Raw genomic sequence first — 15849 nt, forward strand, 5'->3', positions numbered from 1 at the left:
AGGGTATTCTTCCACAAATTCCAGATGTCTTCAAGGGAGGCCCTGTGCAATTTAATGAGATAACAAAATATAAATCATGGGCATGGGTAGTTACCAGCTGAAGACTATGAGCTGTCTCCAGGCCCTGTGAATCATCTGACTTTTACCTTCTGTGTGATTGTCCCTTGGCTCTCTCTAACATTTTGCCCCAACCTTTCTGACTTGAGACTGCAGGCTGGGGTGACAGGCTCTCAAAACTGTATTTCCACCCACTGCTTTGCTTTTGAAAGCTGAAGGAAAGACCCACACACTGTCCTGGAAAATGGGTTGTTAAGTGAACTACACGCAGAAGCTACGCTGTCCCCGGTTAAGAATGCCTGGGCCTGAATTTCCCAGGTTGATTGAAAAGAGAAAATGTTACATAGCTCAAAAGTAAGCTTTCTCCCACCCATGCCTTGTCCTGTTGTCTGCTTCACACCTGTGATCTGAGGGGACATTCCTCCTGCAGGTGGTGGGAGGAAGGCTCCTTAATCTCCGTGGAGCAGCAGCAAAGCTCCACATTTACGCCCAGACCTCACACTGGAGGGTCCCTGTTGCCTATCCCATACCAGTAGGCTGCTGCCCTCTCATTTCTCCATTTTTCCAGCATTCCCAGCCTCAAAGGCAAGCACCAGCTCTATTCACTTCCCTTTCTAAAGATTATTCAGGGTTTGGAACTCTATGACAGTATAGAACTGTATGCCTAAACTCCTCATTTCATTTGTTCTTTCCACAAAATTAATGGTTCCTGACCACACGTGCTGTGATTGTTGGTGTCTGGGACAAGAGAGGGAGAGATTTCCTCACTGTTTCCCAGCTCTCTGAATCTCTACTGCTTTGAAAGCTGTGCCCATTCCCAGTGCTGTTTCCTGAGCATCTCTCAGAATTTTGAGGAGAAAACCCACGATGTATAATTAAGGAAAGCGTAATGACCACACTGGAAAAAATTAATGGGCAATGATAATCTAGGTATTGCAATTAAAAATGCTTCTCTGCTAGTTTGTTTAGAGATGGTAACGCCACCTTCTTTTGTTTTCAGGTGTGGCTCGATCTTTTGAAGCCTGTTATGAAACAGATTAGAAGTAAGTACTTCCTTGTTGACATTTCTTTCCTCAGTCTGAGAGTACTTGAATAAATTAGGACTCTGCCAGTTGCAATCTTTATATTCTCAACCTTCTGCACTAAATTTGTTGGAATAATTTTTTAATTCTGACCTGTCCTTAAAAGATGAACCTGTGAGGTTGTGTCACATGAGTCCATGAAAGGGTTCACCCCACCCCATGGGAGGCTGGGGTTTAGTCAGTCACTGGAAGAGGCACTGGTGGCAATGGAGGGAACAATTTTGTAGAGAAGAAGAGTGCGGTAAAAGGACTAAAGGAATGTACGTTGCTGACTGGTAGTAGCAGGAATCAGAATAGAAGCAAAAGAACAGGAGGACAACTTTATTACTGGGAAGGTGCTGGCAGGTTATTACAACTGTGTAGACATTGCTGCAGAACCTGGGACTTTTGGAGACCAGGAGGAGGAAACAGTTGGGATAGGGGAAGCTACAGAGGCTGCTAGGAAAGAACAGGAAATTTTAAATAGCCACCAGTTCTGGAAAGAGTAAAAGTGAACAGGAAAGGTTCTGATTATTTTGTTTCTCTGTCAAATATCAGCCAAGTTCTTAATTTATTGAGCTTTGCCATTGAGATTCAGTTTTTCTAGGTGCTTTTCTGGTCAAATTATCTGAGTGTATGCTCTGGCTGCTCTCCCTCTCTCAAGTCAGGGATGCATTGCTCCTTACAAACTTGTAAGAATTGGAACAAATGTGCTGTTCTTAAAACAGAAATAGTGATTTGATAGCGGACTTAAAAAGTAGAGTGCATTTTAGCTCCCTCCTGTTCTGAAGCAAGGAAAGTAGATACACATGTATTTCATTGGATCAACTGATGTAATTGCTAAAAACATACTTGGTTTTGGCAGAGTAGCCCTTGACCAAGTTACTGTTCTCTTTTATTGTGTGTAAATTTTATTGGGCAGTCTCCAAATATCCTGCATACTAACAAAGGACAAGAGGTTAGCATGTCTGTATGCACTGCAGTTTACATTGATCATCCCTTGTACATCATTGTGCATATTTGGCCAGCATGTTACTGATGTTTGTCAACCTCCTTTGACATTTTCCCTAGGACCGAAGCACGTTGTTGTAAAATTTGTGGTAAAATTCTTCCCACCTGACCACGCTCAGCTGCAGGAGGAACTGACAAGGTTAGTAGCTGCATGACTCTTTCTTCTTGTTAAATTTCTGATGGACAGAGGGAAGAATGTGGAATTTGAGATGACTGGGTGAGGATTGATGACTCCCTCTTACTTTTAGCTTGGTGTTATTTGTCCCAGCCTTGAAAAAAGTAGGCCTTAAGATTCAGCTGCAGTCTGTGCTGAGGGGTTCTGCAAAGTGCAGGAGTCCTTTGCATCCTTGGATATGGAGTCCTGGGAGAGCTTTACTGACCCCAAAAGAAGTCAGTTTGGCAAGAGTTCTCTGGCATGATGAAGTAATTTACTGGTGCCTTGGGTTACCCCTCTGCCAAGAGATGTGTGTGACTCTGCACCCTCACTTGGGAGACAGCTGTTTTGTGACACTTGCTGGTTTGCAGCAGCATTGGATCCTGCCTGTATAGCCAACACAAATGCCAAATGTTTGCACAGGTGGAAGTGTGACTTTGGAGATGGAGAAACACAAAGGAGAAGGAATAAAATGAAAAATACGAATGTAGAGAAAGACACATATGCAGACAGAGTACCTTAATACTAATGTTTAAATGCTTTTCAGTGCATTTCATAAAACTTCATTTAAGCTTTGAGTTTAACACTGTTTTTCCACAAAAATTCCTCTTTCTCTGTGAGTAAGTACAGTAAATTCACGAATACAAGCCGCACTGAGTATAAGCTGCATCTCTGGGTATTGGCAAATATTTCAGTTTTTGTCCATAAATAAGCTGCACCTGAATATAAGCCGCTCTGTGGTTCGCAGCGAGGACCCGCGTGCAACAAAGTTGCCAAATACTAACAGAACCGCGGCATGGCGGGAGGTTTACTGGCTCAACTAAGGCTGTGCAGGCTCGGCCCACTGGGGGCTGCTGACGGGGCCAGGTGGCCCAGCCCGGTGCTGCCGCTCGGGGCTGGCCGCCGCCTCTGGGTTCGCTCACCCCAGCCCCGCTCGCGCCACGGCGCCGGTCGGGCACGGAGCACCCCCTGCTCCTGCCACAGCAGCGGAGGGTGGGGGCAGAGCCCCCCCCCTCCTCCCCGAGCCGCGGCAATGGCGGCGCGGGGTCCCCCCGTCTCTCCCCTGGGCTGCGGCAGAGGAGGGAAGAAGAGAGCTCTCCCGCCTCTCTCCCCGCCCCCCGTGCTGCCTGCAGGGAGCCAGGGCAACAGAGTAACACTGTAACAATCGCGGAATGCCGGCTTTTACTGGCAGGTGCTCGGCTCAGCGCCCTGGCTGGCACGTCTGGGGTTGTAAACGTCAGAAAATTATTCACATATTAGCCGCCCCTGAGTATTAGCCACACTTCCGGGTTTCCACCAAAATTTTTGTCAAATTGCTGCGGCTTGTATTCGTGAAATTACTGTATGTGTACCAGAGACCTGTTAAGGTCCTTTCTCACTAGCATGTCTTTCATTTATGGTCAGAAACATTGTTTTGTTGCAGTATTTCTTCACTGCAACTTTTCACTCTTTTTCTGGCCTACAAATTTATTAGCTTTTAATTACAGTAATTTCACGACCATAAGGCGCACCGGACTATAAGGCGCACCCCCCGGGAGTCGGTAAATTTTGCAACTTTGCAGATCAGATAAGGCGCACCGGACTATAAGGCGCACTTTTTTTTTTTTTTTTTTTTTAGCGAGGCTCCACCCCCAGCTCCCCCCGCGCGGTTGCGGGCCAAGGCCCCGCCCCAACCCGGCAGCCATTGGCCCCCGGGCCTGCCTGTATCCGCCATTCCGTGCGGCATCCCCGGGGCCAGGGAACGCCTGCCGCCGCTCCGTGCGGCGTCCCCGGGGCCGGAAAATGCCCACCGCCGCTCCGTGCGGCGTCCCCGGGGCCGGAAAATGCCCGCCGCTGCTCCGTGCGGTGTCCCCAGGGCCGGAAAATGCCCGCCGCCGCTCCGTGCGGCGTCCCCAGGGCCCCGCTGCTCCAGAGTTCGCTGGTGCTCCGGGTGCCCCCATGTCGGCGGGCTTGCCCCGCGCCGCCACTGCCCTGCCTCCCATCCCTCGCTCGGCTCGGCGCACTGCGGCCCCGTCGGCCCCTATCGGGCTGTGGCCCCGCTGCCGCCAGCACCGCAGCCCCGCTGGTTGCACCTGCCCCTATCAGCTGTGGCGCTGCTGCCCCCAGCACTGTGGTCCCGTCGGCCCCTATCGGCCTGTGGCCCCGCTGCCTCCAGCACCGCAGCCCCGCTGGCTGCGCCTGCCCCTATCAGCTGTGGCGCCGCTGCCCCCAGCACTGTGGTCCCGTCGGCCCCTATCGGCCTGTGGCCCCGCTGCCGCCAGCACCGCAGCCCCGCTGGTTGCGCCTGCCCCTATCAGCTGTGGCGCCGCTGCCCCCAGCACTGTGGTCCCGTCGGCCCCTATCGGGCTGTGGCCCCGCTGCCGCCAGCACCGCAGCCCCGCTGGCTGCGCCTGCCCCTATCAGCTGTGGCGCCGCTGCCCCCAGCACTGTGGTCCCGTCGGCCCCTATCGGCCTGTGGCCCCGCTGCCGCCAGCACCGCAGCCCCGCTGGTTGCGCCTGCCCCTATCAGCTGTGGCGCCGCTGCCCCCAGCACTGTGGTCCCGTCGGCCCCTATCGGCCTGTGGCCCCGCTGCCGCCAGCACCGCAGCCCCGCTGGCTGCGCCTGCCCCTATCAGCTGTGGCGCCGCTGCCCCCAGCACTGTGGTCCCGTCGGCCCCTATCGGCCTGTGGCCCCGCTGCCGCCAGCACCGCAGCCCCGCTGGTTGCGCCTGCCCCTATCAGCTGTGGCGCCGCTGCCCCCAGCACTGTGGTCCCGTCGGCCCCTATCGGCCTGTGGCCCCGCTGCCGCCAGCACCGCAGCCCCGCTGGTTGCGCCTGCCCCTATCAGCTGTGGCGCCGCTGCCCCCAGCACTGTGGTCCCGTCGGCTCAGGCCGCTGCGCACAACAAAGTTACAAAGTAGTAACACCTCCCTGCCCGCACTGCTCCCGGTACCTGGGGCACCCAGGGCCGCCCCCTGCCTTCCAGTCCACGCTGCTCCCTGTGCCTGGAACCGCCGGGGCCACGCCCCGCCTTCCAGCCCGCACTGCTCCCCGTGCCCGGGGCTGCCCGGGGCCACGCCCCGCCTTCCAGTCCACGCTGCTCCCTGTGCCTGGAGCCGCCGGGGCCACGCCCCGCCTTCCAGCCCGCACTGCTCCCCGTGCCCGGGGCTGCCCGGGGCCACGCCCCGCCTTCCAGTCCACGCTGCTCCCTGTGCCTGGGGCTGCCCGGGGCCACGCCCTGCCTTCCAGCCCGCGCTGCTCCCCGTGCCTGGGGCTGCCCGGGGCCACGCCCCGCCTTCCAGCCCGCGCTGCTCCCCATGCCTGGGGCTGCCCGCGGCTGCCCCACCATGGCTACTCGGCGCTCCCGCGGCGCCGCCCCCCCTCGCGGCTCTCACTTCCGGGGTGGAAAATTTTGCAACTTTGTAGATCAGATAAGGCGCACCGGACTATAAGGCGCACTTCCGGGTTTAGGGAAAAATTTTAGTCATAAGGGTGCGCCTTATAGTCGTGAAATTACTGTACATGTTTACATTCTGGTTCAGAATTTTCACTATTAATTTTTATTTTCAATCTTCTCAAAAGACAAAGTCCTCTTTTGCAAAGAGCCCTGGTGTCCTTGTGACTTGCATTATAAAGAACAAATCCACTTTTGTGATGTTCACTGTTTGTCATGTTTTATTTTGGCAATAGACCATTGGAATAAAAAAAATAAGTAATTGATATTGCTTGGTGGCCTGGAAAGAGAAAAACAGAAATGTGGGATAGGAAGAAGTATTTACTTGGTAAAGACTAAAAAATAAGAGAAAGAATAAAAAGAATAAGGGGATGAATGAAAACTCACAATGTGATGTTATTAATGAAACATTTCTGTTTCTGAATAGATGCTCTGCATATCTGTTTCTTAGTATGTAAACTGAAAACTGTTTTTTGGTGATCTCTCTCTGTACCTGGAGATGTGTCTCTTAATCCTAATGACTTTTTTTGGTTAGATTTTAAATATTTATGCTAAGGGACTTGGATATATATATAAGGATGTTAAAGTATATCCACAGGGAACTGCTTTGTCACTTGAAGAAGAGACTATAACATTTTTGTGCTATGTTCCTCTACCAGGGTGAATTTTGTATGGGTAGACAGATGTCTGCAGGTTACAAGAAGATGTTATGTAGATCTGCTGTATTATTTCATGTATACACACACAGTACTTTTCCATACTCCTCAAATCAGCTTGCCCTTTCCATTTAGTGTACCTACATCCTCTCATGAAGAAACTCACAGTTCAAATGAGAGCTTTTCCCTAAACCTATTAAAATCCAGTCTTACTAAAATTATTGAGATCCTAGTATGAATTCTCCAGAGGAGCAGCAGTCTTTGGAAGGCTTGTTAGGGTGCATCTCACCACTTCAGGTTTCATACCAGCTGTAGGAAAAATGCCCATTACTAGCTTTTTTTTTTTTCTTGCTTACTTTTTTTTTGCTTTTTTTTTTTGCCTTTTTTGTGGGAAGAATTGGACACTGAGTGGAACTAAACCAATTTCTGTCGAAATTGAAGCTAAAAGAAATTTAAATGATGAGATTATGTCTTGGACTTCTGTTGTCTCTGCATTTAAACTGGTGGTGTAGGATTGCCCTGCATGGCTGAAATGGTTTGGAGGCAATGTTAGAAAGGGCTGGTACTTGGATAATGCAGATATTAGGGCCACAAAGGCATAAGAGCTAGCTAGAGTTGTTTGATCACGATTTTATGCCTCATTCCCAATTGAGTGCCAAGGTGGAAGTTTAGAGTTCACTTTGTATTCTACAAGAACCAGTTGATAACTCTAAATCACAGGTTTATCTGTCATTTCTTCATGGTTAGAAGCAGCTGCATTATCTTTTGCTGAGTACTTAATGGCTGTCATGTTTGCTAGCCCTGTCATATCTCGTTGCTCTGGTTCCAAGCAGAGGGAGGAAGAGAGAAAAAGAGAGATATCTTGGTTCTTCAAAGCAGCCATCATGTACAGCTCTAATAGCAGTAATACAGCATCTGTTGTGTTTTATTTGCCCTCTAGACTAAGGTAATTCAGATCACTTCTGTAGATTCCAAGACTTGAAGGGAATGTGCAGTCAAAGCCAGAGCTGGGATACTTTCCCCTCTTTCCCTGCTGCTTTGTGTAACTCTTTGTTCACTTTTGTTTTGCAGGTACCTATTTGCATTGCAAGTGAAGCAGGACCTGGCACAGGGAAGGCTAACATGTAATGATACCAGCACTGCCCTCCTAATCTCACATATAGTTCAGTGTAAGTTCCCTTTTTTCTTCTTTCCAGGTGGATAAACAGGATGATTAGTTGGACATGCTTTGCAGGTTTACCTGTTAGTAGATGCTGTAGGGACAGGTTTAAGCCATATGGACAATTTTCTGTAGTTCTGTATAGTGGCATTTGAATACAGATAATTTGCCATTTCAAATAAATAAGAGTTTCTGGTCCCTGGATTTGAATTTTCAAAGCATTTGATGGGCTGCCAAAGATCATTTAAAAAGTAGACTTTGCAGGCAGTGGCAAACATTTTGAATCCTTTTTGAACATTTTATTATACTTTGCATCACGTCAGCAGAGTATTCAAATTCCTGAAGATCTGTATGCTGTCTAGGGAATGTAGTAAATAAACATGCTTAGAATGCCAGACTAAATCACAGTCCTAAGAGGAAACTGATAGGGAAGAAAAGAAAACAATAGATTTAAGCCCTTTTTTTTTTAACACTGTCCAGTAGAATCATGCATTGATTTTGTTCATGACATCAGAGCTTCTTTTAGCTTCCACATCACTTGAAAGACAGTATATGTTTTCCCTTTATAGACCTTATGGATACTCATCTTGAGAATAACATTAAGGAAAACCACGTAGCACCAAGTATAGTGGTTGTAATAGACGTTGTTTTGCATGGTCCTTGTACAATTCCATATTGTGTATTTCCACTGTAATGCTGTTGTATGGAAATTACAGTCAATAAAGACACATGGAAGGTCTTTGGAGGTGACCAGATAAATCTCATGATTCTTTGTCATAGCCTGTTAGTGTTTGGGCAGTTTCGCATTAATTGCTGTTGGAAAGGCAGGTATTTTATGGTTCTATTTGATATGGTCATCATTGACCAGTGTGACTGAGTAGCAGTAAGATGCTGTGAAATTCTGTAGTACTCATACCATTTTCAAATTGAGTATTTTTTGGCAGCACAGACTTAAAAAAATAAAATCCTTGACCAGTGAGATTTTTGTCTCTTGCTTTTTCCTGTTGGTATCCAGGAATCCAGCTGTATTTCTTTTCTCAGTTAAGCTAGTTCTAACTTTCTTTAATCTCAGGCAATTAAAAAAAAAATCTTGATTGTTTGGGGAAATTGAGTCTCATTTGTTAAACTGCATTCTGGGAGGCTGAGTTTTCCTACCAAATGTCTGTGCACCAAAGAAATGTTGGGGAGTGGACACCCTAATGAATGTGTCTCTCTTCATTTGAGGTATTGCTTTATGATCATGTTTGTTAGAAGCCTCTGCTAGAAGTTTGCAATTGTCCTTTTTATTTGACCATCTTGTGTTTCATGAACATTTTTCTGTGGAAATTTTCTCTGGTAAAAGTCTACAGCTGCATCTTACCTGCATGGCTGTCTTTATTTTGTCTCTAGCTTATTTTTCAATAGCAAAAAAAAATTATGTATTTGTCTGCAATAAAAATCAGAGTAAACAGATTATAAGAGTAATGGTATCAAAAGGGAAAGATTGAGAATTCAGGTTAGTTATTGTATGTCTTACTAATGCTATGCCGATGAGTGGTTTCCATGGGGAATATCTGATTCCAGGAGGCCCATATATTATGTATGCAAGCTGATGTCGATATTGTGGACTGTTACTTATCATAAAATCACAATATGACATCAAAAATAGGTTTCTGCTAAATTAGCATGTATATTACAGAATGAAATTTTTATTTGAAACATTCAATTTAAAACTACCTTAAAAGCATTGTAAAACGTGTTAGAAGTGAGAGGACACTTGGCTACTGCAAGCAACGCCCTACAGCGAGTCTGTGAAGTATGAAGATGGACTGACCATGAGCCAGAGTGTGCCCAGGTTGCCACAAAGGCCAGTGCCATCCTGCCTGTATCAAGAATAGTGTGGCCAGCAGGACCAGGGCAGGAATTGTCTGTCCCCCTGTACTCAGTATTGGTGAGGCCAGACCTCAAACCCTGTGTGAAAGCTGTTAGCTGCACCACCTAATTTCTGGCTTGTCTTCTTTCTTCCTTCACTCGGTCAGGATAGAATGCTCATGAGACATATTCTTGTTTGGACTTGGTTGTTTATTAAATCTTCTCTAAAGTACAGAGTTCTTCACCACTTCTAGCTGTCAAGCCCAAAGTGAGAAAATGGAGGTGAATCTAGCTAGTTACAAGGTCTTTTAAAGCTAACTATCCAATTAAGAGCTAACATCTATATTATTTATACTTTTGACCCAATAAACAAACATCTGTGACCCACACTGCAGTATTTTCTGTCCAGCCAAAAACTACTACTTCTTCCAACCTAAAATCATGAAGAAGGAACAAGAAGGAAGAAAGAGACAACACCCAAGAGCACCCATCTTGTCCCATACCTATACTACATTCTAAAACCCCAAATTCAAAACCCTTTCACCATGTGAAATTACACAATTCTAACTACACACCCACGATTCTAGTTCTATCACTCAAATTTGGAAGCCTTTTCCAAGGCTTCAAGTCAAAAGCAGTTCTCCCAGGGGTCAGTGTCAGAAAGCACAGAAGACTCAAAACTCCCAGGCTGTGTCCAGTTTTGTGTCCCTCAGAAAGACACTCAGGTGCTAGAGTGTGTCCAGAGAAGGTCAAGAAAACTGGGGAAGAAAAGGTCTTGTTAGGAGCAGCTGAGGGAGCTGAGGTTGTCTATCATTCTCTACAACTGCCTGACAGGAGGTTGTAGCCAGGTGGGGATAAGTCTCTTCTCCCAGGTAAGGAGTGACAGGACAAGAGGAAGCGGGCTCAAGTTGCACCAGGGAAGGTTTAGATTGGATACTAGGAAAAGTTTCTTCATGAAAATAAGAAATTCAAGCACTGGAATTGACTTTCCCAGGTAGTGGTAGAGACACCATCCCTGGAGATATTTAAAAGACATGTAGATGTGGCACTCAGGGACATGGCTGCTGGTGGACTTGGCAGCGCTGGGTTACCAGTCAGACTTGATGATCTTAGAGGTCTTTTCCAAATGAAGCAATTCTGTAATTCTGTCATAAGAGGAAAAGAGCTGAAACACAGAGCATTAGACGTATCAGAAGTGCTAATGCAGGTAGAATACAGCGTGGTGTAATGCACTTGCAAGGTAAGAGAAAAACCATCAGCAGTGTAAATAAGTCTTTGGCTAAATCACACAAAAAGATTTTAAAAAATAGTTCATGTCAGGCTTACAAATTTTACAATATAACTCGCTCTCATTCTTGATGGAGTGCTACTATAAACTCATTTAAGGTAGAAAAGGAGGGTAAGGCAGTAAGTAAAAGCTTGTTGAGTTATGAGGTCAGAGAGAACAAATTCAGAAGTAACTTGAAAGCTGAGAAGACAATTTTGGTAATGGGTTAGCAGTTGAAAAATTCTGTGAACATTTTAGAAATCAGGTAGAGGTGAAGAAAATGTCTTCTGTACTGTTGACTTTGAAGAAAGTCCTACAGGAGATGTGTTAAGCTTCTCTGTGTAGACAGACACAGGTTTTGAACTGCATTTTGAAGAATCCAGGCCCATGTTATTTGAGGTGTTATAAACTTAGGCGGGTTTATTGCTTCATTAAAGAACAGAAACTTACCATTTATTTGAGATAGGATTAAAAACAGACCTTGGAGGTTTATGAGGCTGGGATGAGTAAAACTGGAAGCAGAGGGTTGCTTCTGAGATGGGGATACACAGGACATTTTTAAAAGGGAAATTCTCAAAGGTTATGTAGTATTTCTACTATTTTAAGGAATGATTGAGAGCAGATGGGGTGTAAATCAGACAGTCTCAGTTTTCAACTCTTTTCCACCTCTGACCTTCAAAGTAAAAAATGTCATCATGTGTCTGCAGGCAGCTTGGGTCAAAAAACCTACTGCTCTGTCATTCACAGATGCTTTAGTTCCTCATTTTTAATACCCACACAAAGCTGCTGTTTCCCCATTGCATTTAAGGTGCATCTGATCCCAGAAATACAGTGGTTTAAATATGATCTGAAACCTTTCCTTTTTCTGAGCAGACTTGGTTTGAGCAGAACTGGATCGAGGGCTCTTTTAGGTGGGCAGAACTGAGGCGAGGGTGAAGCAGGTGTATCTGAGCAGGGTCTGTCATATCCTGGGTCAGCTGTGCAGCTACGTGTCTGACTGCAACCTGCATTTAATTTGAGGGCACTGTATTTTAATTTCCCTGATGTTACCAAGGTAGCAGCCTTTGTTGCAGTGATGTTGCTATTATTCCATCGGATTTGCAGGCAGAAGCTGCTATGCCTGTTCAGTGAAAAAAGCTAATAGCAAGATTTTCAGAGACGTACCAAGAATAGCGGGCAACAAGATAGTAATTTGGCACCCACAGATAGATTGCCTGCCCCTCACCCCCACACCTGCCAAAAAAAGGAAATTTCCCTGAATGGGCTGCAAAATGGAAGGTGGGTGTGCCATAATGTTGCACACACAGTGTTGAGTAACTGCAGCAGATGGGAGCAGCTTTGAGGAGGAGGGAGACAGAATGTGTCTCAAACTGCTGCAGAATTAGAGGAACACAAATGTTTCATAATCCCATGAGGTGAATTACAAGCTAGTGTTCAAACAAGCAAACAGAACCATCTTTCTGACTTTCTCTCAAAGGTTACCATGTGGGACATGGGCCTGGAGAGGAAGCTAGTGCTTGGCTGCTCCATGGAGAGGCAGCTGAGCACCATGAGAGAGTGTGAGAGAGATGGATGAGTTCTGCTCAGTTAGTGCTGCCCTCCCTGTTACCTCTGCCCTTATCCTCCACACAAGTCAAGCTAGCACTAGGCCTCATCTCTTCAGTTGACATCCAACAACTTACTTAGTTGTGGTAGATGGGAGAAACCCTGGGGCTTCTTCTCACATATCAAATACTAGCACAGAGAGGATCAACCTGTGGAAGATAATGTAGCAGGAATTTGAATCATAAAACCGTGACACAGGTTGCAAGGAACTCTGTTTGCTTCTCTACCCTCTTCCCAGCTGTCTGGGTCTTTTGGATTGACCAGATATTCAGATGTAATATAGTGTTTTAATAGACTCCTCTTAAAATTCTCCACAGCTGAGATTGGGGATTTTGATGAAACCATAGATCGTGAACACTTAGCGAAGAACAAGTATATACCTCATCAAGAAGCACTAGAAGACAAAATCATGGAATTTCACCGTAACCACATGTAAGACTTTTTTGGTTTTTTTACTGGCCTTCTTTTCCTGTAGAGTAGTTCTAGTGGTAAGTATATGCTAGATCTGAAATACAAAAGAGCTTTGGACTTTTGAGATATTCAAAGGTTGCTTCCCCAAAACTGTTAAAGCCTATGAACTTTCTGAAGGTTACTCCTGCCTTTTCCCCATCATCATAACAAGATGTTTAAAGTGCAATTGATTTGATCCTCATTCAAGCATGCTGTTATTTTACAGTCTATTTCATACAAAACGCTTTACTGCTGATTTTGTGCATGCAGGTATGATTGCAAATCATGACTGTTTAGTCAGGCACTTCTGACAGTAGTCTTTTGGTTTCAAGGACACTGAATGTTGCTTTTCAACCTTGCCAATGCTATATTTTGAGATAGGCTGAAGAAGGGGTTTAGTGATAGTTTTAGGAAAAGCACTGAGTACAGTAATTTCACGATTATAAGCCGCACCATTTTGACTAAAATTTTGGTCCGAACCCAAAGTGGGGCTTATAATCAGGTGCGGCTTATATATGGACAAAGAACAAAAAGTTGCTGTTTTAGTTTGGAGGACAGGTGTCTGCTAAGAAAGTCAGGAGCTTCTCTTTGAAATGGAGAATGTAAACCCCCTCCCTCCAAATTATTAGAATTTTGAAATCAAGGGGCTTTCAGGCAAAAATATGGGAATTAGGAATAACAGTTCTTTTCTAGGGAAATTAAAATAGAAATACAGTACTACAAAGAAACAAACTCCAAACCCTGACAAAGTCAGAGTACAACCTGACACCCGTCAGGCAGGGTGTTGGTAGCAGTCCCATTGAATGGTGGCTGCATCCTCCTGCAGTGACAGATGTGATTCAGTTGAAGCAGTGCTCCTGCAGAAGGTGCAGGTTCCCTTTGGAGGTCCAGTGGTGATGTGGAGAAATCCGGTTTTCCTCTGGAGTCCAGTGGAGAAAGGGGCTCCCTTAGTGTCCCAAAACCTCTGTTTTTATCTTGGTAAGAAATGTTGGGCTCTTTCCCCTGGCTGGAGCAACTTCCAATGGGATCAAGTAATTTTATCAGTCACACAGTGGGACTCAATGGGCCATTAGCAGAAAATGACTCGCTGGAGGAAGGATGGGTTGTGAAAAGATAAAGAACAATGCCCTACCTGGTTTCAATGGATGGCCCATTAGCAGAATATCTCCCACGGAGATAAGGATCACTGCCCCCACCCTCAACAGATGGTGATAGAATAGATAACTTTTATCACACTCTGTATTGTAACGTGTGGCTTATAATCAGGTGCGGCTTATGTATGGACAAAGAACGAAAAGTTGCCGACACCCAGAAGTGCGGCTTATACTCAGTGCGGCTTATAATCATGAAATTACTGTGTACTTACAGAATTAGGGATTTGGGGGAACAGAATTCAAGATGATGATGCAAATTGATATTCTAATGTCTGGAGAAAAGACCTGTACTAGGAAGATGATAAACAGAAGTACCAATAAGGCATTAAAAAGCATTTTTTAGCTGTCAAGAACACTTCAAGATGTGAGCAGTTTCATTTTTGATCTAGGTTGAGCAATAGGTGAGTGGTAGTGATTTCTATTGCATAATTTCATCACAATTAATGATGGTGGTGTTTAATGGCTTCACAGCATTTATGGTAAGGTTTTCATGCCTTCTGTTCTACTTCATTTTGGTATTACATTCACTTTTATTATGAATGGCATCATTGCACGCTTCCATTCATAATTTTTTTTTCAGGAATATGGCATGTTTTGCAGTGGAAAAAACAGGGGGAGGTAGTAAATTCTATGAGAGCTAATAGTTTAAAATCTAGCTGTATCAGGTATCTCAGCATTGGAGCAATCAAAATTTATAATAGACTGTAAAATACATGTATTCTTTGATACTTGTTTAGACTAAGTTGTTCTAGCTGATACAAGTCTGGGGATGTAGAAAAACCATACATACACCTCTGACAGTCTCAGTCTCTTTGATCAAATGTCTCTTTGTTCTCTGGAGGACCTCTTGATCTCTATTAAAAGGTGTGACAAGCTTGTGAGTGTTCTCTATTTTCTTTCTCAAGGGGACAGACACCAGCAGAGTCTGACTTCCAGCTCCTGGAGATTGCCCGTCGGCTGGAGATGTACGGGATACGTTTGCATCCAGCCAAGGACAGGGAGGGGACAAAAATCAACCTGGCTGTTGCCAACACAGGCATTCTGGTGTTTCAGGTTAGAGCTGCTTGGGATGTTATTTTGTACCACATAAAGTACAGAGATTTCTGACAGAGCTCAGTCATGTCTACAGGTATTCAGCTGGGAAAATGCAGGAACTTCCAACATTTTTCTAAGGGTGATCTTAAACCTATTATAGATGCAGTAGGTCCTTCGCTTCCAGGGACTCCTACCTTATGTGAATGCACAGTGTAGAACTCCATCTGCATCCACAGTGTGCTGTTCACGATGCAGACTGAGCTGTGGCTCACAATTTGCAGGTTGGTCATGTTGACTTTTCCTACAGGTAGGAGCAGGTGGGTCTTGCAGGAATGGTGCCTATTAAATGGGTGAGAAGCAGAGACAAATTGAACAACTGACAGCTGGAATACCTGCAGAAGGGTGAAGGCAGTAAATAGAAGTTCTCTGAACTGTTACTTTCTCAAAGTTTTTATAATTTTCCTGACCAGCCTTGGCCATTGTTTTTTCGCTGAATCCATGCATCTTGCTTCTTTCACTTAAAGTTCCAAACTGTTTTCCTTCTATTTCTTTCCTCTCCTTTCCTACACTAGTCAGTCTAGCAAATATTCATGAAGCATCATTAGTGAACTTGTTAAATTCTCATTCTGCAATTCCCCTTATGTAAATAACAAATTTGGCTTTTACAATTGTGAAGCTACAGGTAGTCAGCTGGTGTCAGCTGCTTTCACTTTAAATGCTTACCTGACTGTGCTAAAAACTGTAAGCTGTTCTTTAAAATACCCCTTTTTACTATTGTCAAAAAAGACTACTCATTTTAACCATTGGACTATAATTAAAATACTAGTGTTTCCAGCCTTACAAAGTACTTTTAGTCCTTCCATAAAGAAAAATAACAGCAGCAAACAAGTCCGGAAGTGTCCAACCCAAATGTTCTGAGATAAGATTTAAAAATACCCAATCAACCAAACAGCCAA

General features: G+C 45.3%; 1 protein-coding gene across 4 annotated transcripts in view; it reads left to right on the forward strand.

Moving 5' to 3' along the window:
• FARP1 (FERM, ARH/RhoGEF and pleckstrin domain protein 1) overlaps positions 1–15849 on the forward strand; it is a 216412-nt gene that overhangs the window by 146391 nt on the left and 54172 nt on the right. For all 4 annotated transcript variants that reach the window (XR_004416993.2, XM_033051219.2, XM_033051221.2 and 1 more), the window contains exons 4-8: positions 1058–1100; positions 2190–2268; positions 7444–7541; positions 12572–12686; positions 14764–14911. Coding sequence is in view for 3 of the 4 variants with exons in the window: in XM_033051219.2 (XP_032907110.1) it covers positions 1058–1100; positions 2190–2268; positions 7444–7541; positions 12572–12686; positions 14764–14911 (483 nt within the window). In the remaining variant the exon portion in view is untranslated. The remainder of the gene's footprint in view (positions 1–1057; positions 1101–2189; positions 2269–7443; positions 7542–12571; positions 12687–14763; positions 14912–15849) is intronic.

The sequence above is a fragment of the Catharus ustulatus genome, chromosome 2 (assembly GCF_009819885.2).
Source record: "Catharus ustulatus isolate bCatUst1 chromosome 2, bCatUst1.pri.v2, whole genome shotgun sequence".
Lineage (NCBI taxonomy): Eukaryota > Metazoa > Chordata > Aves > Passeriformes > Turdidae > Catharus > Catharus ustulatus.